General features: G+C 39.5%; 1 protein-coding gene across 1 annotated transcript in view; it reads left to right on the plus strand.

The window, feature by feature from the left end:
- The window catches only part of UNK (unk zinc finger), a 70,722-nt gene that overhangs the window by 32,047 nt on the left and 13,284 nt on the right, over positions 1–25,391 (plus strand). The window contains exons 2-13 of the mRNA XM_088133365.1: positions 4,898–5,107; positions 5,555–5,731; positions 7,760–7,890; positions 8,022–8,157; positions 9,034–9,151; positions 11,543–11,627; positions 13,228–13,370; positions 14,327–14,374; positions 16,516–16,716; positions 22,021–22,089; positions 22,703–22,877; positions 24,807–24,908. Coding sequence (XP_087989491.1) covers positions 4,898–5,107; positions 5,555–5,731; positions 7,760–7,890; positions 8,022–8,157; positions 9,034–9,151; positions 11,543–11,627; positions 13,228–13,370; positions 14,327–14,374; positions 16,516–16,716; positions 22,021–22,089; positions 22,703–22,877; positions 24,807–24,908 — 1,595 coding nt within the window. The remainder of the gene's footprint in view (positions 1–4,897; positions 5,108–5,554; positions 5,732–7,759; positions 7,891–8,021; positions 8,158–9,033; positions 9,152–11,542; positions 11,628–13,227; positions 13,371–14,326; positions 14,375–16,515; positions 16,717–22,020; positions 22,090–22,702; positions 22,878–24,806; positions 24,909–25,391) is intronic.

Genomic DNA, 25,391 nt, shown 5'->3' on the forward strand with positions numbered 1-25,391 from the left:
ACAGAAGAAATTACCAATGGACATATATGTATGAAAATACCTTCACGTTTATTTCTTCTCCTTAATAAGAAGGATGGTAACCACTCTTTTTAAAACATCTGTTCAGGAGTCCAGTGGACCCCAAAAAGATTTTTTTTATGGAATTAACCTTGTTTTAAATTATAAGAAACATATTCAATTTTTTTAAAGCCTGTGATGATTGGTTTAGTAATATAGGAAAGAGTTCTGTATATTTATTTTTGTAAAATATTTTGATGATAATGTTGAATTGTTGGTTTAACCTCTATAGAAACTTTCTCTTATACATTGAAAACTACTAGGATTTTAGAGGCAGCAAAGGCATCTGGATCAAACAAAAAGCATAATAGATGCTTTAATTGTATATTACCATTCATATGTTTGAGATAAATTACTGTATATTCCTTTGTTAGCTTTCAGAATTTTTTAAGGTGTCGTTAATTAACTGATTAAAAGCAACTATCCCATTTTCTGCTCATGTTTTCTTTTTAAAAAAGTTTTCCTGTCATTTTAAAAGAAGGGCTATTCCAAAGATTCAATTTCTCATGAGAACTACAGTCAAATTGTAATTTCTCATCCAGTAATGCCTAAATACATCCAACTGCCTTCACCATTAGAAATGCCACAGAATTCCACCCTCCTCTTCTTTTTTACTTCCCAGTCTACGGTACAGCCTTTGCATTCCCTGATTGTCCCCTGTTAAGTACTGAACCAGGTTCTACTTTGCTTATCTCTTTGAGATCAGCCAAGGTTGGATGAAGTTGTATAGAACTAGTGCTGTCACCTAGCTTGGCATAGGACATAGATTTAATATTGGGTGTGACTTTGAATTCTGTAATTAACCCATAATATTTCTGTGAAACAACCCAAGACTAAAATGATAGGTCTATTTGGGTTATTGGGTGCAATGACTGATATAGGCATCCCCCTGCATTTGTGGCAAGACTTAAATTAAATTAACTTCTTTTGTGGTAAGGGTTTTGCTTCAGTAACGTACCCACCCGCTGTTCATTGATGGCCTTAAATTCATTTATCCTGAGCTCCTACATGACATTTCTTCCATCTGTTAACTATCATGTTGTATTTTGTTGCATGGGAATATATAGGCATCAGGATCAATAATTGGTTAATCCAAGTGTCAGAATGGCAGTCCACTTCCAAAAAGTGTCTTTTGCCAATATTTAAACTCAAATTGAAGGGGCAATGGCAGGAAAAGTGGGAAGCCATGCCAGCATAAACATTTTGACCCCAAACAAATATTTTGTTTATGATTGCTAAGAACTGAAGATAGCTAAAAATAGAATATAGAAATATGGGACAATTCTGCAAATGCTTCATACCTCTTGTTTAGACTTTCTTATATAGAAAACAGTTTGCTAGATAGATAGTTTTGATATGATGCCCCTTTTTCCTGTTCAGCTTTGATAAGGTTATGCTGTTTGATTATATGAAGTGGCATACTAGCTTTGTGATCTGTAATTTGATAATGTTTAATCAGATCAAGAGTCTAAAAATGAACAAAGGAAATTGTCTTACTTGGTTGGAGATTGGGCTCTTACTAACCGATATATTTATTGAGGGAGGAATGGCCTATCCGTGAGTATAACATGAACAGTGAGAACATTAGTGTTCTCACTGTTGCCTTCTGGAGTACCTATAGTTATGTCCATATATCCACATACACAATTTCCTGCTTGAAATTTAGTCCTGGATCATGATCTTGATTTCCAAGTTTAATTTGCATTTCTGAGTTGTATTGGCTAGCTGTTCCTGTGTAAAGATTGTTAACCCTTGGGAACAAGTTGCTGATGTAAGAATTCTTTTGCATTTGCAATAAAGGTGGTATAAATTATTATATGATGTAAATGCTGCAATATGCTTGCTTATTTGCATACTGTAGTCCAACCAGTATTGTAGATGCTTTTTTAAAAACATATAATTAGTATTGATAAAAACCATTGTAAAAAAAGATGTTCTAATTCTGGTGGTTAATAATAAATGTAGATTAGTCTGAAGCCAAATATTCCAGAACAAAACTGTTCCCTTGTTTTGAGCTGACAAAACTGTTTACAGATTCCTGTACGTTCGAAATATCCTTGATTTTTGGCAATACAGGTAGTCCTTGGGTTACGATGGCAGTTGGGACCTGGATTACCATCACTAAGTGATGCAGTTGTAAAGTACGACATCATGTGACTGCATTCCTTAGTGACTGCAATCCCAGCACTCCTGGTTGCTGTTGTAACCCCAGGATGCACAGATCATTAAGCAGGAAGAGGCAGGAATCTCAGGTAAGGAGTAGGGGGGTGCACAGGGGCCGCAGGGAGGTAGGATGCTGCAGGTGGGTGCTAGAAAGCATAGGCAGATTGGCAGAGACCTCAGGTGGGTCAGCGGAGGCCATAGGTGGACTGGTGGTGACCTCAGGCAGGCCGTGGGGGGGGGGGGGTGCTGCAGATCGCTGGGACTTGCAGTCTTCCCTGCTGGCTTCCCCACTGACTTTGCTTGTGGGAACCTGTCAGGGAGGGTTGCAAATGATGCAGGGATCCTATGACACAGCTCACTGTGAATTCATAATTGTGAGCTGGGCATCCAAGTTCCTGGATTGCATGACCGTTGGGATGCTGCAACAGCCGGAACTTTGAGGACCAGTCATAAGTCCATTTTTTCAGTGCCACCATAACTTTGAATGGTCGCTGAATGAATGGATGTAAGCTGAGGACTGCCTATAATCTTTTAGTGCTTGCAATCATTGTATTAATTTAAAAACTCTGTAGTAATAAGCAGTGCTTGAGAATCTGAAAGTATTAATTGAATCAGAATAGTACAGATGGATTCAAGCTTTTAAATTATTTTGTGTAAATGATGTTAGTAAATATTGAAGCAATGCCTCTTTAATTGTTTTAGGAATTTGTTTTTTAAATAACCGATCCAGTTTCCTAAGAAAATTCAAATATTTTTGAGTAAACAAAGATGTGTTCCTGTACCATGAGTGCACACTTTTGCTCACACCCACATCAAAACAAAATTGAATAGAACAGTGTCTAAAATATGGTTATTTTGCTAAATATGCAGGATTTCCAGTGAGGGCTTAAAACAGATGATCATTAGGCCAAGGGTTATCTAATTTATTTGGATCAGTTCTTACTTCTCTAGTTTCCTCACTGCCTCCCAGCAATACTAAATCATATCAATGGGAAGGTCTGGAAAGCAAGAGAGACTTCTTCCTTCCCAGAGATCCTGCTTCAGATGTAGAATCCTACATCAGCCTAACCTCTCTATGCATTTGATGAAGTGAGTTGCACCTCTTGAAACCTTATGTCTTTTCATAAAATTTTGTTAGTCGGAAAAGTTGCTACCAAACTCCTCCGCCTTGTATTTTACCACCACAGACTAACATGGCTTTTCTCCTACAGTGCTTCAAATGATTGGTTTTCTCTTGCTGTTAGCAGTGAAAAAACAGTGGTCGGTTTTTATCAGCCAACTGAACATTCCAGCCAGCTGGTTGTGGGAAAGTAGCACACTCTTTATCTCTCCGTAGACCACTGCCTCTTTGCAGTTAAAGAGCAGTAGAGTTTAAATATGAAAAGAAACAAACTGAAGGAATGATTGCAGTTTATTTTATTTTTTCTTCCAAATTTTAATGAATTTGCTTTAATAATACATTGTCTTGTCATAGATAAGCCAGCAGCTTCTGAATGTCACTAATGGTTTCATAGTTAGCTACAACAGAAAAACAAGATAGTTTGGCATGGAATACAGTATTATCAGAAAAGTGTAATTCATTAAATGTGCTATGCATCACATGGTAACAAAGATACAAATAAAGGGAATCGGCATCAACCGAAATATGAAACCAGGCACATAAGTTTGCTTCTCTAGCATTATCGTGTAATTATTAAAAATTAATCTACCTTTCCTTGGGATAAATCAAAATACTTTCTTGTTTTCTTCTGATTCTCCTTTCATGTTCTTGAACTATAATAAGGCAGGCAGTTTGCAGGCCACTGTTTGTCCCTCGAGGATTCAGTTGCTAAATTTTTTGGGCAAATTATGGCAGTTTGATTTTCTTCCTTTGAAAAAAACAAATAATCAAATAGATGTGTTATGATGTGGGGATCTAGCCAATGACAAAAATCCCAACTTTCCATTTTATGAATGGAAGGAACATAATAGCTGATGCAGATTCTCAGCATTCATTGACTTGTATCAAAATAACTGCTCCAATACCAGATTTTGACATCTTCCTTTCTGCTCCTGCAAAATGTACTCCTGAGCATTATGAGGACAATGAGAACTGCAACTAATAGGAATACTTGATGCCTTTCCTTACTCTTCTCATATAGAGCCATTTGGCTCCACGTTGTACTGCAGCTGGTGTTTTTATAAAAAGATGAATCAAATTCCCACCCCTTTGGGTTGTGGAGTCACTTACAAGCAATTAATGCAGAAAGCTTCTATGAACTATCTGCCCTTTCCTTATCTCTCGATCCTTTTGCTTTGATACCCATTTGACAGCACATGGCTGCCACAAAGATGGTATTTTAATTTAACACAAGAAGATTCAAGAATGGCAAATTTAAACTGGGTATTTTAATGCAACCTAAAGACTGCCTTGCGGTCTTCAACTCACTGGCTTGCTTGTGAGAAGTCAGAGGCAAATGGAAATGCACCAGGTATGGATGTTGGAGAATACGTCTTGGTTGCCAAGAAGAGAATGAATAATTTATTCATAAGGCCGCCATATGTTTGCCCAGCTTTGTTGTGAATACTTTTGAAAGCAGACTTGTACAAGAAGGGCAGAATGACTCGGTCCGAACCTGTTGCAGGGCTCAGTCGAGCTGTCCAACTGTAACTCACACCAGTCTCTTTGTTTCTGCAGATACCTGAAGGAATTCCGCACAGAGCAGTGCCCCCTGTTTGTGCAGCACAAGTGTACTCAGCACAGGCCCTACACATGCTTCCACTGGCACTTTGTTAATCAGCGTCGTCGCCGATCTATCCGCCGTCGGGATGGCACCTTTAACTACAGTCCTGACATTTACTGCACCAAATATGATGAGACCACAGGGATCTGTCCTGAAGGAGATGAGTAAGTTACTCAAGGCTGCATCTTACTTGACCTGATGGAGAGTCCAGCCTGCACTAACAGAGGAGAATTCATCAACTCAGCTTTTTAAAATCTTGCAGAAGAACCTATCAAGAATATGGAGAAACCGCTGTGGAAACTTGAACAAAATATTTATTATGATTGCACTACATCTATATATTTTTCTTCCCAAAGTGAAGGCTGTATTTCAAAGTTTTGTGCTCTGGAATAATCCTAGAGAAATTAGTGAGGTTTATCATAAAATAATTGTTTTGAGGATTGAATCCTCATGTATATCCTTAATTTACAAATGGAATTACTTTCAGAAGGAAAAAATGCTGGATTTGTCAACTCTGAGGACTATTCATCTAAAGGATATTTTTTGTTGGGAAGCATGTTTCAGATTTTAAGTTTCTACGAGCTCTCTTTTTTTCCCCCTCCTCCCCTTAGGTGTCCATTCCTGCATAGAACTACCGGTGATACAGAGCGGAGATATCACCTGCGCTACTACAAAACTGGAATCTGCATCCATGAGACTGATTCAAAAGGAAATTGCACCAAGAATGGCCTTCATTGTGCTTTTGCTCATGGGCCGCATGACCTACGTTCTCCAGTTTATGATATCAGGTTAGTAGGGAATAAATGCTGTGAGGTTTACTTGCTGAATCTAAATGGAAATGCTAGAATGTAGAATGCTAATCAGTGTGAAGGTCTTTAACATTAGAAGGTTTATTGTGTTATATTTTTCTCTCTGTCTTTACCTTAAGAAAAGATGTTTAATCCAACTATGCCATTAAAGGTGCTTTCTTGGACTGTTATCTATTGAATGTGACTTTGGCCATTATTTTAGGCAAAGAGCCTTATAAAAATGATTACTGTGAATGGATTTATTGCAAACCAAGATGACGCATCACAGAATTTGGCTAAAATTCAACCATTGCACTCACTAGGTGTGTGATGGCAAGATAATTAGAGAGATATTGAGCCTCTTCCTGAGGCTAACACTTCTGTACACTGTAGATGGATGACAAGAATCAACTTTCAACAAAAAGAATGCAAAAGCAATTGTGGATCTATAAAAATGATGTAAGCAACCGAAAGTCTTTGTAAGGGCCAAATTAGATACCTGGTAGTAGGTGCTGCTTTGGGAGTTTTAGGACTCCCCCTCCCCGGTGATGTGCTTTCCTCCCATCCTCAAGAACTTCAACTTCAAGAAACCACTGCCCCCTTCTTGCTGCACCTCCAAAATGAGACCAGCAAAGTTGCTGCCCTCCCATGAGGGCAGTTCTGTGGCTGTTGGAAGCAGCGTGGAGGTAAGAGCAAGTGCAGGGAAGGGGAGAGGATCAGGGAGGGCAAAGCAACCCTGTCTCCCTAGGTTTTCCTCCTCCCAAGAAAATCCTTTTCCACCTGCTGGAAAAGACAGACGGTCACCAGTTTTTCTCTTCTCTTGAATACTGGAGAGGAGAAAAACTCAGCAGTAGAGATTACTGGTACGAATAGCAACCTCACAGAATATGTTCCGACCTGAGCCTTAAAAAGGGGGAGGGGGGACCTTTGGTTGCTTGGCCTGTTCTGTTTTTTCCAGCAGCCAAACTAAATATGGCCATAGAGCCCTAAGGCAGCTCCTCTCTGGGAATCAAAATATTTGCATAGGGAGTTATATTGTGTTTTCCACTGGAAAACATCACTTTTATGCCAGACCACTTCAACAGCAGGCTGGCACTGAGATGGAGGCTCCATTGTGAAAATATATCCTCAACAAACAGCAGGCCATCTCGGCACCAGGGTAAGGCAGATGTGTGGATGAAGCCTAATTACCACCAAACATCTGTGAAGTACAGTGGGAGATGCATGGGGGAGAGATGCTTAGCCCTTTTTCACTCTCTCCACTCAACTGCTTCTTCCATGATGCAGTCAACAGATATCTGGGTTTTATGACAGGAGAGGAGGTCCCCAAGGGGAGGGAATAAAATCAGGGGAAAGATTAAAGAACTATCTCCTCTACAAATCACATCCTCTTCCATTGCAATTTTGGTGATGATGGGTTTTCCCTGAGCTGCCTTTTAGCTGAGCCTTTAGTAGGTTTCTGAATAATATAAGAAGGATTTTTTTTTAAAAAAAAAACTGCCCTTCTTTTCAATATGCACCTGGAAAACAAGTTTAGGAAAGAATGATGCTAGAAAAAAGGCTGCCTTTTGATAGCTCCATAAAAGTAAACATATATTGAATTAAAATATAGGATCTCAGAATATGTTGTTATTTGGTGTTAGTTCTGTGTATGATAAAAAGGCCAAAGAATACTTATGAAAGAGGAATAACTGAAGCAAAACAATCAGATTCTTTCGGGAGTGGGGAGAAAAAATAGGAGCTTTGTAACTTGATGGAAGCACAGTGTTAGAAATCATATTCTTTTATTCAGCACTATATTCCTGCCTGCAGATAGATATGTGCATCGAATGGATTAACTCATGCAGGGACAAAAATAATGTGCCATGTATAACTTACCTGACCAGGCAGTGCTTCATAGGGATTTTATTCCATAGTAGCAGAAAGGATGCCTCATCCCCACATTCCAGCAGTTCCTGTCTGATAGGCAAATGTTTTTCTTTGGGCCTTCTGGACCTGCATATTACTAATTTATCTATGTTCCTTAAGGGAGCTTCAGGCCATGGAAGCTTTGCAGAATGGTCAGACCACATCAGAGAGTGGCATAGAAGGTCAATCTGCAGTTGCTGCTAGCCATGCTATGATAGAAAAAATACTCAGTGAAGAGCCAAGGTGGCAAGGTGAGTTCCTTGGGGCTTTACATAGTACTGAATCCAATTATGCTTCAATTACCCACTCCTCTAAGAAGCATCTTTGCGTAGGAATAAGTATGCTTGGGACTTGAATTAACTAATTATACTTATCTTCACAGACACAACTTATGTTTTGGGAAATTACAAAACAGAACAGTGTAAGAAGCCCCCACGCCTCTGTCGCCAAGGCTATGCCTGCCCTTACTACCATAATAGCAAAGATAGAAGAAGGAGCCCTCGAAAACACAAGTATAGGTACAGTACTTCCAAACCTGCCTATAAAAGCCAAGGCTTTACATTTTCTTCATTTGATAGTAGCTTTACTCTAATCGCAGTGTGATAGATACATCAGCGAAGGTGGGAGGATTGTATTTCACATTAAGTAGTTAATTCATGAATCAGGATTACATCAGTGGAGGATCCTGCCATAAGTAAGGATTAGGCTGCCTGTGCTTTAAGCCCGTTGCACTCTGTAACATGATGTCAAGAATCAAAAGAAAATAATCCTTGTAGCAAAATAAGTTCACATATGAACAGGTGGCCTTCTTTGTTATGAGAGGATTTCCAAGTTGTAGTTCTCAACACATTGCTCCGTTGGAGTTAAATTCTGGGAATGAATAGGGAATTCTTATTGAGATGAAACTATTCTGTCATAGTGTTTGGAATATTCTGTGTTTCCTCATGAAAACTGGACTGAACATCAAGCCTAGTGGCCTCAGAGGGGAGACTTGTTGAGCTAGCACCTTTCTGAGAAGTACATTTCAAGAAAAGCCATTTACCTCCTATTCATATGCTGATTAGCAGTTATTTATCTCTTTATGTTCCTGCTGCTGTGAGCTTTCCTTTTCTGAACATCAGGCTCTATTTTGGGGGATGTTTCAGGGCTCAACTATAACCCAGCTACGTACTTAAAATCTACTGGCCTTTGGCCAAGTTGAATATAAGTAAAAATAATTTGTATTTAGCATTGTTTGATGAAGTGCAGTCTTTCTTTCTTGAGGAAGACTAGCAAACAGTAAAGGTACTCAATGCCAGAAATTAAACTATGTGAATATTGTAGATACAGATTCTCTGTTTGGCTCAAAATTATATGAGCTTTTAACTCTTGTTCTTTTTCTCTTATTGCTGCAGGTCCTCCCCATGCCCTAGTGTGAAACATGGAGATGAGTGGGGAGATCCTAGTAAGTGTGATAATGGAGATGCATGCCAGTACTGCCACACCCGCACAGAGCAACAATTTCACCCAGAGGTAAAAACTCTCTTTGTTGGTCACCTACATAGATAAGTGCAGAAATTTCAGGATTCATGGGAGATGATAAACTATATAACTACTAATACTAATTACTGTTTTGGCTGTCTCAGCGGATGACCTACACCAGAAACTAGATGAGCGACTACAACTCAGTTTGTTTTTCATATGGCTTTTGATACCATTGATCATGGTCTTCTTCTTGACCATCTGGCAAGATTAGGCCTTGGAAACATTGCTTTGCAGTGGTTCTGGTCCTTCCTGCCCAGAAGGTAGTGCTGGGGGACTATGGTTTGACCTCCTAAGATATTGGCCTGTAGTGCCCCACAGGGCTTGTCTTGTCTCCCTGTGCTATTTAAAGCTACATGAAATTCCAGAGGGAGGTCATTCAGAGCTTTGGAGCAGGAGTATGTTGATGACACCCTGCTCAATTGCTCCCTACCTTCTAACTGCAAGAAGCAATCAGTCTCTTTGAACTTTGCTCAATCATGATAATGGACTGGATGACAGAGAACAGGCTGAAGTTAAATCCAGACATGATGGAGGTGCTCTTAGTAAGGAAAAAGGCTGTTGTTAAGGAGAAAGCTGGACTCTGAGTTGAAGCCTGTTCTATAGCCTTCTGAAGATATTCCCAGTGCTTTACTATCAGGAAACAGCTTTCTCTTGTGTGTCTGCCAGGCTATGGAATGAGCTCCCTAAGAAGGTGCAATCTGGGTTTTGATTTTAATTCTGTTATGTTTGATACATGCATGTTTTATTGTGTGGTTGGAATAAACAGAAAGGTGGTGTATACATTCAATACTATAACATATACGAGTTCAGTGCATCCTGCTTACATATGCAGAGAAAAATAAAGCCTTTCTGTTTTTTAGAGATTGTGAAATTGCTTAGAAACTCACTAGAAGGATTAAGATTGGGCTTCCTGGTAAGGTTGCTTCTGAAATGTACTAGAGAGTTCCAAGTTAAACAGCAGAAGGCAGGTTGAAGCAGAGTTCTGCAGACGGGAAAACAGCCTTCCCCAAGGCCACAAAACTCCAGCATTGTAAAACAGAAAGTTTGTGATTTGAAATGTCCCACAAGGAGCCAAAAGAAAATCAGCTCAACTGTCTAAAGAGAAAGATGGCATATACTCACAGTGGCATGTGTAGGAACTATGCCAAAGCCATGTGTGGAAGCGCCATGAAGGTATGGCTAGCAGTGGGTGGGGCAGTGCATTTGGATTGATTTCCATGGATGCATATTATTGAAAAGTTTTCTTCTGAAATACAGGTAGTCGCCAGTTTAAGAACAAGTTCCGTTTGTCCTTAAGTCGAATTTGTAAGTAAGCCAGAACAGTATTATTGTATAATACTGTATAAGTACTATTGTGTATTTAACTCGAATCATTGTGTTTTTAACTTGAATTTTGCTACAATAGGCTCTGTTCTTAACTATGGGTCGTCCGCAAACAGGGCGTTCTTAACCTGGGGACTACCTGTAATTCTTTTGCTGAAAATGCATTGCCTGAACTGAAGCAGGCTTCCTGGATAGATCCATTGGAAGGGACAATCTTTGAGTAAGTTGCAAGGGCTATTGAGGTTAGAGTCCTGTATACATATTTAAAGATAAGGCCCTTAGAATGTCTGTATAGATGAGCATAGATTATGCTGTAATTCTGCCCATGTGTTATGCATAATATGTGTGCATCACTGGAAATAGTTCTTTAAAAATATAAAGTACAATTCTGTAGATATTAATTACAAGCATAGACTGAGGCCCAGGATTATATGCAGCACTCAAAGTCAAACAGAGTCTTCCAAATTTTATTTTTAGAATGATTTTTTTTTTTTTTTTTTTTTGGTCCTTCGAATCGGTTTTTGACTCCTGGCAACTGCCTGGACAAGTCCCTGCAGTTTTCTTGGCAAGATTTTCAGAAGTGGTTTGCCATTGCCTCCTTCCTAGGGCTGAGAGAAAGTGACTGGCCCAAGCTTTTGCCTAAGGTGGGACTGGAACTCACACTCTCCTGGTTTCTAGCCCAGTGCCTTAACCACTATGGCACTACTGGCTCTCTTTTTTAGAATGATAGGCAGGAAAAAATATTGGAATCATTTTATCCATATCTAATTGTTTGAGTTAATTAAATTATATGAAACTAAAACTATTTTTGTTCTAGCCCTACTTATTTTGTTCTTTGTTTTTTGGAACGTTGCCCATCCAGTATGCTACTCAAAGACCCAGTGTAGCCTCAGTCCCCCCACCAGATTTATGCAGTCTACATTAAGTGCACAACTGAATCATTGAACTATCTGTTGCATCTCTTAATACATTTCTCTCTTTCTAAATCCATCAAAAGTAGCTGAGTTTGAGCAGCTTCATCTTGTCCCAACTTTCCTTTTGTTTTCTTTTTTCCAGATCTACAAATCAACAAAATGTAATGACATGCAGCAGTCTGGCAGCTGTCCCAGAGGACCCTTCTGTGCTTTTGCACATGTAGAACGTATGTGGTCTTCTCTTTATCTAGCAATAGTCTGTCTACTGAGTGTTGTTTAGAGTACAACATTGCTCACTGTATTAAACCAGGCGAGTACAATTGTAAGCAACCAAACTTCCTTCCTTCCCCATAATTAGTCATGTGGCGGAAAAATCTAAAAATAATTTATAGTGAATTTTATTGCAAACTGCATATATTTTTTTAGAAAAAATTCTTTAGTCATCAGATGGTGATAGCTCTGGGCTACGTTCTCAAAGCAGAAGTGACATCCAGTGGCTAATTAAAGAATGATACTGTGTACTACTTATTTTGAAGTTGTAATTTGCTGTTCATACAATTTAGTTCTGGGGAGCAAAAAGGAACAGTTTTTCTGCTATATTGTTTGTCATGCTCTTCCTTCAACTGTGAAACAAGGGAATGTGAAGAAACAAACAGCAAAAATCTGTTTGACACTGCTTCCCAACAATGAACATATACACAATTGCTTTTAGAATTGCCTAGAGCATCCAAATATTATTCTTCAGTCATCTTTGATGCTTAATCTCCCTTCTGTCTGTTTTTTCTTCCATTTGTAACAGGGATAATCACTTTAGACAGAAAAACTTGGAACAGAAGCATAAACCTTCAAGGGGTCACTCCCTGAACACCTAGTTGCCATCTTAGACACGGGTGGTTTTTTTCACTCCAAAATGTGCACCTCTTTTTGTACACCAAAATCCCAGAATTTCAATATACTGTGGCTCCATGATTTTCAGATTAGGCCTCTACCTGTCAACCTTTTGCATTCAGAGTAGGATAGCTGTTGTGGGCCTTTTTAGACAAGCATTGTGGGATTTTATGCAATGCTTCAGGTGCCAAAAAATAACATTTTTTTTAAAAAAGGCCAAGGTCTCATGAAAGAACATACAGATAGTGCTTGTCTCTTGAGATTTCAGCTATTTTTAATTTGGCAAGTCAGTAGACATCAAGCTACTAACTGGTGCCCAATTCTGGGATCGCATTATGTCCATGTTGAAAGACCAGTTATTTTTCAATCATAAATGAAAGTGTTGCTTTTAATTTTTAAAAATCTACATGGTTTGCAATTTGATTATATTTCTATTTTAATATAAACCTACGTGTATAGTAAAGTTATCCTTAGTTCCTTTCAGGTGATAGGAAAGGAATCAAGACTTTTAGCCAGACCTTTCCAGTCTGATTTAGTTAATAATTATTTAAAGCTTTTTATATTTTATATTTTATTGTTAGTTGCCTTAAGTGCCCTTTAGGTAGAAAGGTGGAATATACATTGAACAAAGAATTGTAACTGTAATAAAGCCAAGCAGCCTAGATCCTAATTGAAAGAGCTCTTATGAATATGTAAGTCTGCCATTCTTTAAGACTATCGGTATAGAAAAAAAGGAAGATGCTGGACTTTCTCCCTTGCTCTTGTGATGCCTTCTTGGTTCTCCTGTGGTGATTTGTAAGTTGCTGCAGGTGGAAGATTAGCCCCACAGAACTAGGTGCTGAGCATTGTCTCTTTACCCTTTGCTCCTACAGAGCTGTGTGTGAACCCATTTTTTTAACTGACTCTGCTGTGTGGTTTGTTTTGTTGTGTTTCTTATAGAACCTCCGCTTAGTGAAGATTTACAGCCAACGTCGGCTGTCTCCAGCCCAACGCAAACTGGCCCTGTCATGTATATGCCCTCAGCAGCGGGTGATTCTGTTCCTGTCAGCCCTTCTAGTCCACAAGCCCCAGACCTTAGCAATGTACGTAAAATGGTTACAAAATTCCTCACTGAGCACGTGATACTGCAAACCTCTCTAAGGTGTCTTAGAAAGTGTCTTCTAGAAGAACATCGCTGGCATTTTTTGATCCAAAGGCTTTGAATTAGGGAGAACAGGTTTCCATGGGGTTTTTTCTTAATTTTTTCAGGAGCAGGGATGCGGGAGGGGTAGGAAGTAGGTCTTTAGAGGGGCATAATGACATGGGCTTTAAATCACAACTGCTACTTTCAAACTGGATTAGAAAAGCTGAGCTGTTTGAAATCAATTTGAAATTCTCTTTGAGCTGCCATGTAGAGATACTTCCTGTTTTGAATCTGTCCCATTTAGAAGGGTTCTTCACTCATCGGAAAAGGACACTGCCTCGAAGACAGCTCTTCAAAACCTTGAGTTTGTGTTTTTTATGTATCATTTCTGATGGAAGAAGAACTAAAATCAGGAAAGATTCAATGTCTGATGGTGGCTACTAAGTCCTGTTGTTTTGAGTCCAGTTTAAAAAGCTTGTTTGTGAATAATGGCAACGGCTCCTAGATAAAATTTGGGATTGCAGCTTCAGAATTTGTGTGGTACCTTTGTAGCATTTAAATGGGGCAACTTATGTTAGTTAGTTCTAGTTATTCCTCAACAGGATCTTGCCTCTTTTCAAGTAAATGGATCCAGACGCTTTTTAGAAGTGGAATTGCTGCTGCCTAGCATGAAATTTCACACTGGGGAGTTTTGAAGAGTAGATTATAATATTGCATGAGATCTTACAAATATCCCAGTCCAAATTTGTATCATGCTGGGACACATATTTGTAATATGGCTGATATTTTATGTAAACTGCAAGAAGGATAAAGCATATTTTAATTAAAAATATACCCGAGTAAGTAAGTCTGTGTCTCCTAGAAGTCTGTAGCCCATGTCATATATGATGTGTTTGGTTTATCTTTGCACTGTAGGTATGGAATAAACCAGGAACTCTACCAACTAGCCCTACTTCTGCTACAGTAAGTATTCTCTCTCGCGGATAAGCACCTCCAAACTGCCTGCTTTCTGAAGAGGAAGCAGGACATATTTCATGAGTTTATTTTTTCCACCATGAGAGTTACAAACCATTTTAAATATGAAAGCATCAATTTCCAGTAAGAAATTTACTTGATTTTGCGTTAGAAATCCCTACGATATATAGAGATTGTAGCATCTGAACCAGTATCTGGATCTCTAAGAGGCACAGAGAACTGTTAAAGCATATGAACTAAGAAGGACAATGTAAAGTTGCAGTGAAGATATTCTCATCTTTGAAAATATGGCTATGTTAAAAAAATGCTCAGTGTTTCTAATGAGAAAATGTCACAAAATGTCATTATTTGGCACAAAATGTCATTATTTGGACCTTTGTGTAAATTGGTGTTTTGTATATCTAGGTAACCTATTTGAATTTAACAACTTACAGTGGGGCAAAAAAGTATTTAGTCAGCCACCAATTGTGCAAGTTCTCCCACTTAAAAAGCTGAGAGAGGCCTGTAATTTTCATCATAGGTATACCTAAACTATGAGAGACAAAATGAGAAAAAAAATCCAGAAAATCACATTGTCTGATTTTTAAAGAATTTATTTGCAAATCATGGTGGAAAATAAGTATTTGGTCACCTACAAACAAGCAAGATGTCTGGCTCTCACAGACCTATAACTACTTCTTTAAGAGGCTCCTCTGTCCTCCTCTCGTTACCTGTAGTAATGGCACCTGTTTGACCTTGTTATCAGTATAAAAGACACCTGTCCACAACCTCAAACAGTCACATTCCAAACTCCACTATGGCCAAGACCAAAGAGCTGTTGAAGGACACCAGAAACAAAATTGTAGACTGCACCAGGCTGGGAAGACTGAATCTGCAATAGGCAAGCAGCTTGGTGTGAAGAAATCAACTGTGGGAGCAATAATTAGAAAATGGAAGACATACAAGACCACTGATAATCTCCCTCGATCTGGGGCTCCATGCAAGATCTCACCCTGTGGGGTCAAAATGATCACAAGAACAGTGAGCAAAAATCCCAGAACCACACGGGGGGACCTAGTGAATGACCTGCAGAGAGCTGGGACCAAAGTAACAAAGACTACCATCAGTAACACACTATGCCACCAGGGACTCAAATCCTGCAGTGCCAGACGTATCCCCCTGCTTAAGCCAGTACATGTCTGGGCCTGTCTGAAGTTTGCTAGAGAGCATTTGGATGATCCAGAAGAGGATTGGGAGAATGTCATATGGTCAGATAAAACCAAAGTAGAACGTTTTGGTCTAAACTCAATTTGTCGTGTTTGGAGGAGAGAGAATACTGAGTTGCATCCAAAGAACACCATACCTACTGTGAAGCATGGGGGTGGAAACATCATGCTTTGAGGCTGTTTTTCTGCAAAGGGACCAGGACGATTGATCTGTGTAAAGGAAAGAATGAATGGGGCCATGTATCGTGAGATTTTGAGTGAACACCTCCTTCCATCAGCAAGGGCATTGAAGATGAAACGTGGCTGGGTCTTTCAGCATGACAATGATCCCAAACACACCGCCCGGGCAATGAAGGAGTGGCTTCGTAAGAAGCATTTCAAGGTCCTGGAGTGGCCTAGCCAGTTTCCAGATCTCAACCCCATGGAAAACCTTTGGAGGGAGTTGAAAGTCCGTGTTGCCCAGCGACAGCCCCAAAACATCACAGCTCTAGAGGAGATCTGCATGGAGGAATGGGCCAAAATACCAGCAACAGTGTGTGAAAACCTTGTGAAGACTTACAGAAAACGTTTGACCTCTGTCATTGCCAACAAAGGATATATAATAAAGTATTGAGATGAACTTTTGATATTGACCAAATACTTATTTTCCACCATGATTTGCAAATAAATTCTTTAAAAATCAGACAATGTGATTTTCTGGATTTTTTCCCCCATTTTGTCTCTCATAGTTGAGGTATACCTATGATGAAAATTACAGGCCTATCTCTTCTTTTTAAGTGGGAGAACTTGCACAATTGGTGGCTGACTAAATACTTTTTTGCCCCACTGTAGCTGTTCAGAAGTTTACTACCAGCAGTGGTACAGAGAGAGTGTTGTAATCTAGCAACACGAATTATTATCTTCTTTTCCTCCTGCTTCTGTTAGATTCTCTGTAGGAATAGCAGTCTTGGAAGCCCATCTAATTTATGTGGATCCCCTCCTGGTGCAATTGGAAAACCCCATAGTTTGGAAAGCATTGGTTTTCCCACAGATTCAGTATCTACTGCCAGCAGCTATAAGAAGGCACCTGGATTTGAGCGGGAAGACCTGGTTGGAGCAGAGTATCTAAAAAATTTTAAATGTCAGGTAGGTAGGAAATACTAGAAAAGGATATCAGTCACATATATATTAATGATATATTAGCTTTGGAATCAATTGTTGATACCTGAAGCTAGATGTGTAGTACCTGTGAGTGCCTTAACGTCCCCAGATAAATTTCTTGGGGTCTGCCTGCCCATCCTAATTTTATAAATCTACATTAATATTAGTTTTCATTCTATTGTGAGTTGGATGCACTGCAAATGAAAAGATGCCTTGCAGTATGTTTTTTCTTCCTTGGAATACCTCTTGTATTCAATAAGCAGAAAGCCCTTACATTCCACCTGAGCCTAGCATTATTGTTAGAAAATGACCATGTTGAACGATTGAAAGGCATATATTCCTTTGAAGTATACTCAGGCATTCAGAAAAAGGAGAGAATGGCATGGAAAACACCTCCCCACCTCTGCACTAGTGGTTGCTATACTCATGTAGTTTGTAGGGTTGACATGCAGTCAACTAATGCATACATAATTGTTGCAAACTTCTTGTTATGGATCTCTGTGTAGTACTGTGGGAATCCAAGAGGAGCAGGTCATGAGAACATAAGTAAATGCAAGCAAGCATGAAGAGACTTTTGAGCAAGATCTAGAGAGATAATGACATTGCTGGAAAGATTTTGTATTTTAGAGAAAAAACAAATCTCAGAAGAATTTGAAGTCTGGGCTTTGGTGATATTCAGAGGAAAAATTATATTTGCTCTATTTGATGTTAGACTTAGGGGCCTCAGAAATGATTCATAAAACAGACCAAAGTAAAAATTATGGAAATATAAATTCTTCTTTTAGATAAGCAAATAAGAATTTATTCAGAATACAGATAGTCCTCGCTTACTGATTGCCTCATTTAATGACCATTCAAAGTTACAACAGTGTAAAAAAAATAGCTTTGCGACCAATCCTTACATTTATCAGAGTGTCCCATGGTCACGTGATTGTCATTTGTGTGCTTCGCAACTAGCTTGCAACATGCAGAGTTAATAGAAAAGATGGAAGTAAAACTAAGTCGTAGTTATGTGATGTTTCACTTAACGACCACGGTGACTCAATGACTAAAGGGATAAGGTCGTAAGCCCGTCATAGTCACATGATGTTGTGCTTAGCAACAGAGTTACCAGTCCCAATTGTGGTCACTAAGTGAGGACTATCTGTAGTCCCAGTTTTTCCTTAAAGTTCATATTTTGTCCTGAGACCTGTTTTTGATTTTATGTGTAAACCCAGTGTTATAGAAATATAAATTCTATTATTAATCCAATATGTATCAATTATTTCAATTAAATTATTTTGTCAGGAGTTCAAGGCAGCATATATAGCACTCCTTCATCCCATTTTTCCTCATAAGAATAAAATTGTGAGGTGGGTTGGCAGAGCGTGTGACTGGCTCAGAGTCACCCAGTAAGCTGCTGTGGCTAAGGGGGGACTAGACCTTGAGTCCCTTGGTACTAGTCCAGTGTCTTAACTATGGGATTGTCAGGTTTAACCCAAAGAACTCCAAGAGACAATGCAAATTCAGTTCTGCTGTGTTTATTAGCTATAACCTCTAGAAAGAATCTCCCCAGACTGAACCCTAGCTCCCAAGCCAGCCAGTCTCAACACCGTGAATTCCTCAGGGAGGTGCCAGCCTCATCCTCTTGCACTTCCCACACTCTTGCGGTGAACTAAGAACGTGCTTATCTCCCTGAGCCTGGCCTTCATAATTCCGTTCCATCACAGGGATCATGCTTTCATACATACACATTTTGTATTTCAATACAATTTCTAGTAAATTTCTAGTAAATATCATGTATTATTCCAGTATATTATTAAACATGAATCTCACCATAGTATGATGAACCTCTAATCTTCCATCCCTCACTCTGATTATAGCTATGGGCCAGGGCATCCTGACTTTTCTTAGAGAACTCTAATACTGAAGGTGCCAATATGTACAGTGCCATCTTATGCTCTTGCTGGCAGAGCAAAAATGAGGAAGAAGCAGCAGTTGCTGCCTTAGTTATCTTCTCTAGCCACTTCCCCCTCAGACAGTTAATTTCAGGGGGAAGTTAATAAGATAATAAGGCTAGTAAGTGTGTCAGAGTGTGGGAGGCCTTTCGATCCAGTGGATCAGTGCTCTACCTAGCAGGCAGCCTGACCAACTCCCCCACTTTATTATTCCCCTCCTTCTACATTTGAACTTTGCGGTGTTGGAAAGAAGTACAGATAGTCCTTGCTTAACAAGCATTCATTCAGTGACAATTCAAACTTACGAAGGCACTGAATGAATGGTAGTTATGACCAGTCCTCAAAGTTATGGCTATTGCAGCGCCCCCATGTTCATGCGATCAAAATTTGGGCACTTGGCAACTGGCCCTCATTTACAACCGCAGTGTGCACTTCAATTCCACCCACCTGCTTATCTTCCCCCCCATCTCTACTCTTTTGGCCACCCTGCACTCTGCTGCCGCCTACCCCTGCTGCCCCCAGCTGACCTTCACCATCTTCTTCCTCCACTGCTGGCCCGGGATCCAGGTGCTGGACGAGGGTGCAGCCCCAGGAAACGTGTAGCCTCATCTGCCAAAGGGAGCTCACCAGGCCCAGCTGGGGAGGAGGCAGCAGGACAGAGCCAACAGTTATTGCAGGGCAGGAGAAGTGTGAGTTCCTCGCCTAATGACCACAACTGGGACTATGAGAACTGCCATCGCTAAGCGACATGGTTCCATGATGTTTTGCCTAATAGCTGCTTCACTTAGCGATGGAAATTCCAATCCCAGTTAGGGTCGTTAAGCAAGGACTACCTGTAAGCTCAAAGCATGGGAGAGAGTTCAACCTGGTTTCCACCATTAGATTTGCCAGAGAGGGAATTCACAGAATCCTGTGGTCTCTAGTACACCTTCCTAGATGTGACACAATTGCAGCCATCAGCCATGGTTGGGCAGCCTATAAACTATAGATGCCACCTGTCACCTCTTTGGCAGGTCCTCAACATGCTGAAATTAAACTTTTGTAATTGACTGGCAAAATGGTTGACAATTCTCTTTTTATTCAAAATTGAGAATGGGAATGGGAGAAGAAGGTCTCTTAGAGACTTGAATTGCTCAAAGGGCCTTTTTTAGATCAATGTCAGGCTTTTTTGAGGGTGCAAATGGGAAACAGAATTCCCTTGGAGGCAGTCTTTTCAAACCATGAAAACAGTTGGAAATTAGTAAAAAAAAAAAAATTGATTTTCAGGCCATGGGGTTTTTTTTCCCCAGGGGGATTAAGGGTGGGAATGGGAGTAGCCTCTCAGGAGCCTCTCATCCCTATTCTTGCATTAAAAACCAGAATGAAACAAAAAGGGCCCTGACGATTTTAAACTGAGCTGTTCTGGTGGCATTGCTATGTCATTCACTAGCTTCCTGGGAGGCTGAATTGTGGCTCCAGACCCATGAAGTTTGCCCGCCCCTGAAATGAAATAGTGTGGGATATATCTAAAGAACCCTTCTTTTAAAGGAAAATAATGAATGTTTTGCATTTTGTATATATGATCTGATCTTTTGCTGAATCTATTCATTTAACACAGCCAAACAATAATACTAGTTCATTCAGTGACAATGGGCATCCTGTCCTATCTACAGTTTCCCTTAATACAGTGCTTCAATAAGTTCTTATATTGGGGAGTAGGGTTGGCAACTTTGTGGGAATCAGGGATTGCACTTTGCCTTTCAGGGTTTTGGGGTCATATAAAACAATTAAGAGGATCCTCAACAATACATAAGTAAGGGTCAAAATTGTAACTAAAATCCACCCCAAAATTTGCAGTAAATGTTTAAAATGGCATTTTCCTGCTGAATTTTGGAAGCAAATGACACTTTCAAAAGGTATCATAGAGATGCTGGTCAGTCAAATCTTTATAACGGTCAGACCAGCAAAGGGAGATGCTGGTGCTTCTGGGCCATAATCTGCCCACTTCTGTAATAAATATCCATACATGAGATTCATTGCTTCTTAATAATTATTTCATTTTTCAAATAGTCAAATACATATTTGTTAACTGATAACCATGACACTAATACACAATATACATGTAATAGTTCAGGTGTCAGACTGGACTGAGAAGATTTGGGTTCATATCCTCACTTCACTGCTGGAGCTCAGTAGTTGACTCTGAATCAGCTGAGTCTACACTGCAGGGTTCTGTTGAGATGATTTAATTAGAGGAGGAATCTAGGTCCAGATGCAAGCTTAAAGCTCTGATGCTCCAGGCAAATCGTCTTTCTACTTCTGTTGATATTTAATTATCAATGACACCAAATTATCAGTTAAGTTATAATAATGACTCAGTGTTCCCTATGATTTTTTTTTCAAATTAAATGGATCTGTTTTCTTCAATGATTATGGCCATACCTCAAGCCCATTTCATTGATAATACAGGTAGTCTGTGCTTAACAACCACAATAGCAACGAGAAAATTTGTTAAGCAGGGCAGTCATTAAGCAAGGCATCATATGACCACACCCGATTTTATGACATTTTTTGCAGCGGTCGTTAAGTTGAATCACTTGATCGTTGCGTGAATCACGTGGTTCCCAATTGATTTTGCTTGCCAGAACCTGGCTGGGAAGGTCACTAATGGCAGTCATGTGACCCCAGGACACTACAACCATCATAAGTGCAAGCTGATTGCCAAGCTCCTGGGTTGCGATCACATCACCATAGGGATGCTGCAACTGTCATAAGTGCAAGGACCAGTTATAAGTAGCTTTTTTTAGCATTGTAGCAACATCAAACGGTCACTAAATGAATGGTCGTTAAGTGAGGACTACCTGTACAGTGGTAATACAGAGGCACTCCCAGTTTACTTCAAAGTAAATCATACTATTTCCAAAGGAATTTGTATCTAGGAGATTATGCTATACATAGAGAAGAATCATCCTGGCTAATCCAACCCTATTGCTTAAACTAGATAACTAGATTTACAGATGGTACTTTTCTGCCCAGATTTCCCCCCTCCTATAAGAACTTTTTTAAGTATCCAAACAACATTGTCTTCAACTTGTTATCTCCTTGTATTTCCCTAAAATGTCTCCCGTCTTTTACTTTTTAAAAAGTAGATGTTAAAGAAAAGAAAAAATATTGGTACAATATCTTTCAGTTGCTAGGTTACAGGAGACCCTTATATGAAGCACTCTGGCCCTTTCCTTTGTAGAACCTAATGTTATGAAAAGCACTCAAATAAGAGAGGAAGTTCTGTAAACATCTCAAGTAGTTGTCAATTTCTCTCAAATAGTTGTCAAGTATGTATTCTCTCTTTTTTTTTCCCGTCTAATTACTGCAGCAGGCAAAAATCAAATCCCATTCCATGGAACATAGAACCCAAGAACAACCTCTGTTACAACCCAAGCAGGTATGTTACTCCAAAGGATGCTACTCAGTTCCTAGAAGTTCATATAGTCTCATATGTAGATTCCAGCTGAATCTGTGGAAAGCTAATTGGAGCTGAAAGGATGATGATAACTTTCCTAAGTGTTTAAGAATCAATCTGGGTTCTTATCTTCAGATAATGCAAAAAATTGAAGGTGGAGTATATCGAAAAGTATGAAGTTAGAATATTTGGATACTAGTTGGGTTAGATTATTAGGGGAAAGTTGACTGCAGCTTACAAAACTTCTTTATTTTGGGTCTCCTTTGAATTTTGAATGGCAAGATTACACATAGTGATCATGAATTATGTGACTTGATGATCATATGATGCAGCTAATAATATACGTAAATTGTTCTAAGAGTCCCAAACACGCTTCCTTTGTTGTGTTGTGTTGTGTTGTGTTATGTTGTGTTAGATGCTACGAACCAATGAGTTGCCCTGAGTGTAGCTTAGGATTGAAGGGTGAGATATAAATGTTAGGAAGAAATGCTTACCTATTTATGACAAGTGTATTATTACTTCTCTCTGAATAGATTTATTCAGGTGCATCATTAGAATGAATAATTCAATACATGAATGTATTTTCCTCTTTCAGGATATATTAGGAATTCTTCCTGTTGGCAGCCCACTGACATCTAGCATCTCCTCTAGCATTACTTCTAGTTTGGCAGCAACACCACCAAGCCCAGCAGGCACCAGCAGTGTACCAGGCATGAATGCCAATGCCCTTCCTTTCTACCCAACCAGTGACACTGTGGAGTCCGTGATAGGTAATACTGCCTATGCACATTGAGTGGTGGTGCTGGGAATCCAGAAGAAGAATATCAGTTATGGGTGGGAAGCCTTTGGTTGGTTTATTTGTGGGACTTACTGTAGAAACTATGCTTTATTGCTATGTGACTTAGCTGATTATTTACATTGAGTATGAACTCTTTCATATTTCATAAATTAAACTATGGAACAATCAAACATAAGAGCTCCCGTAGCTGAATTCTGCAAAAATACGGCAAAAACCACAAGGAGTCTTTTAGTTTCTTAAAGGCTAATAAATTTATTGTGTTATAAGCTTTTATACCACAATAAACTTATTGGATTGTGACATGGCTCTGCTGTTTTTGCTGCAACAGACAATGTGGCAGGATGGTGAATGGAAGGTCATGATTGCTCCTAAATGTGTGTGTGTGTGTGTGTGCGTGTGTAGATCTTGTTTGATGTTCTTCATCTTATCCTATACCTTCCTAAACTCATAAGTCACCAAACTGGCTCCGTGTGCCACTGTGGTGGGCCAATCCACTAAAAACTCAGGCACGTGGCATGTATGATCTGTTACTGAGCAGCCGTTTTATAAATATTAAAAAGATGAAACATTTCCATTTATCATAGCAATAACAAAAAGTCTCAGGTGAAGATTTTTGAAAGATTTTATCTACATTTCTGTTTAAGAGTTGATATATCATATTTGAATTACTAGACTTCCCAAGAAGAGTAAGAGTGCAGATTATACAAGGATCGACATTTTTTCTCTTTTTTAATGTATTATTATTATTATTATTATTATTATTATTATTATTATTGATACGTAGCCTTGGTTGATGCTCGTCTCTTATTCTCCAGGTAACTTATTAAAGTTTTTATTAACTGTTAATGTTCTGTTACAGGCCTGGAATGATACAAATAAAAGAGACAATTTTTGCCACTAAATTAAAGCACTAGTGAAGAATCTGGCGGGGGAGATAATAAGTTTCTTAATTCTAGACAGGGACTTTCTTACACTTTCTAATAGGGAATGCTGACGAAATCTGCAGTCCTTTTATGTGTTTTCTAAATGCTCAAGCAGTAACCTTTCAGGCAGCATGTCAAAACTGAATATGAACTATGCAGGAGGGTGAGGGGAACATCCATTTTCAGTATCTAAAATTGTTTATTATCTATTTTATAGTCCTACATTTCTGAAACAACAAGAATATCATGAATATAGCACAAGCCATGCTATGCTTTGTGAGACAACATTCGGTAGACATAATACATTGGCTAGGAATACCCCCAGGGATGATCCTGTGCAGGTTTGCTCCATCTCATCCCCAACTGGCAGTGTCCGTGCTACCTCGCTGGCTCATTATTGGGCCACTGCTGGCTATAGCCTGTTTCATAGGATATGCTAATTCATTTCCCCTTCCCCCCATACACACAAACCTCTTATATTATTGCCATACGCACTTCCCTTCTTTCCACTGCCATACTTGCACCTCATTCCTCTTGTCATCTCCTCTGTCATTAGTTGCAATCCAAGTTGCTGTCCACAGTGGAATTCCTAAATGTAGGAGGTTCCATTCACTCTGCATCATGGACACCTAGGTTGCCAGCTGACTGGGACGGGCACCTGTTATTAAAGCCAGCCCTGGATGTACTTCTACCCAAGGTCAAGCTGTACAGCAGGTGTGCAGGGAGATCTGTTTTGCATTGCTGTTATTTCCAATGTCAATTTACGGGATCAGCCTGATACTGAAAGACTTAGGGTTCAGATCAGGCAATAGAAAGCAATATTGAAAGCTGGATCATTTAAACAACTAATGGCAGCCTTGCATTGTAGATTCCCTGGTCCAGAGCAGTGACATCTCTATGTGAACTCTTTGGACTTCCCTTTCCCTTGAAGTTGTTGGTCCTTTTTGTAATATATAATTGGTGCCTCTGTCTGGCAGAGTCTGCCTTGGATGACCTGGACCTGAACGAATTCGGAGTGGCTGCCCTGGAGAAGACATTTGACAGCAGCTCGGTGCCCCACACGAGTGGCATCATGATAGGTACATGAAAGCAACAGAGCTTTCTTTGATCTTCTGCCAAGCAGGGTTTGCCCCGTCAGCTGGCTGAAGCAGCCTAGCAAGCTCTCAGAACCAGCTCTTACATGACATATTGGTTAACAGCCAATGGGAGACCTTAGAGCCAAAGGGCCCTCATTGGTTAGCAAATTGGAAAAATCTTTCACTGGTTTCTGATGTCCCAATCATGTTTACGAAATAGGCATGGCTTATTTTGCTTTTCAGTATCTTAACAGTGGCACACTAAACATGTTCACAAAATTCTGACTCAAGACTATGATAGAAGAGGAAAAAAAAATCTGTTTAAAATAATAGGAAACAAATTGGATTGGTATCACTGTTCTGCTGTCACAGGATCATGGCAAGGCATGTCGCCACACATTGACAAAGTACCGCTTGTGTATCTCATCCCTTGTATGTGGTCATTTCAAACCAGTGTCCTTTTTTTTTTTGCCCCATGTCTAGTTT

This window comes from Python bivittatus, unplaced genomic scaffold (genome assembly GCF_059951505.1).
Source record: "Python bivittatus isolate LINGU-HERP-01145 unplaced genomic scaffold, Pbiv_v1 ctg000080_np1212, whole genome shotgun sequence".
In the NCBI taxonomy this organism is placed as follows: Eukaryota; Metazoa; Chordata; class Lepidosauria; order Squamata; family Pythonidae; genus Python; species Python bivittatus.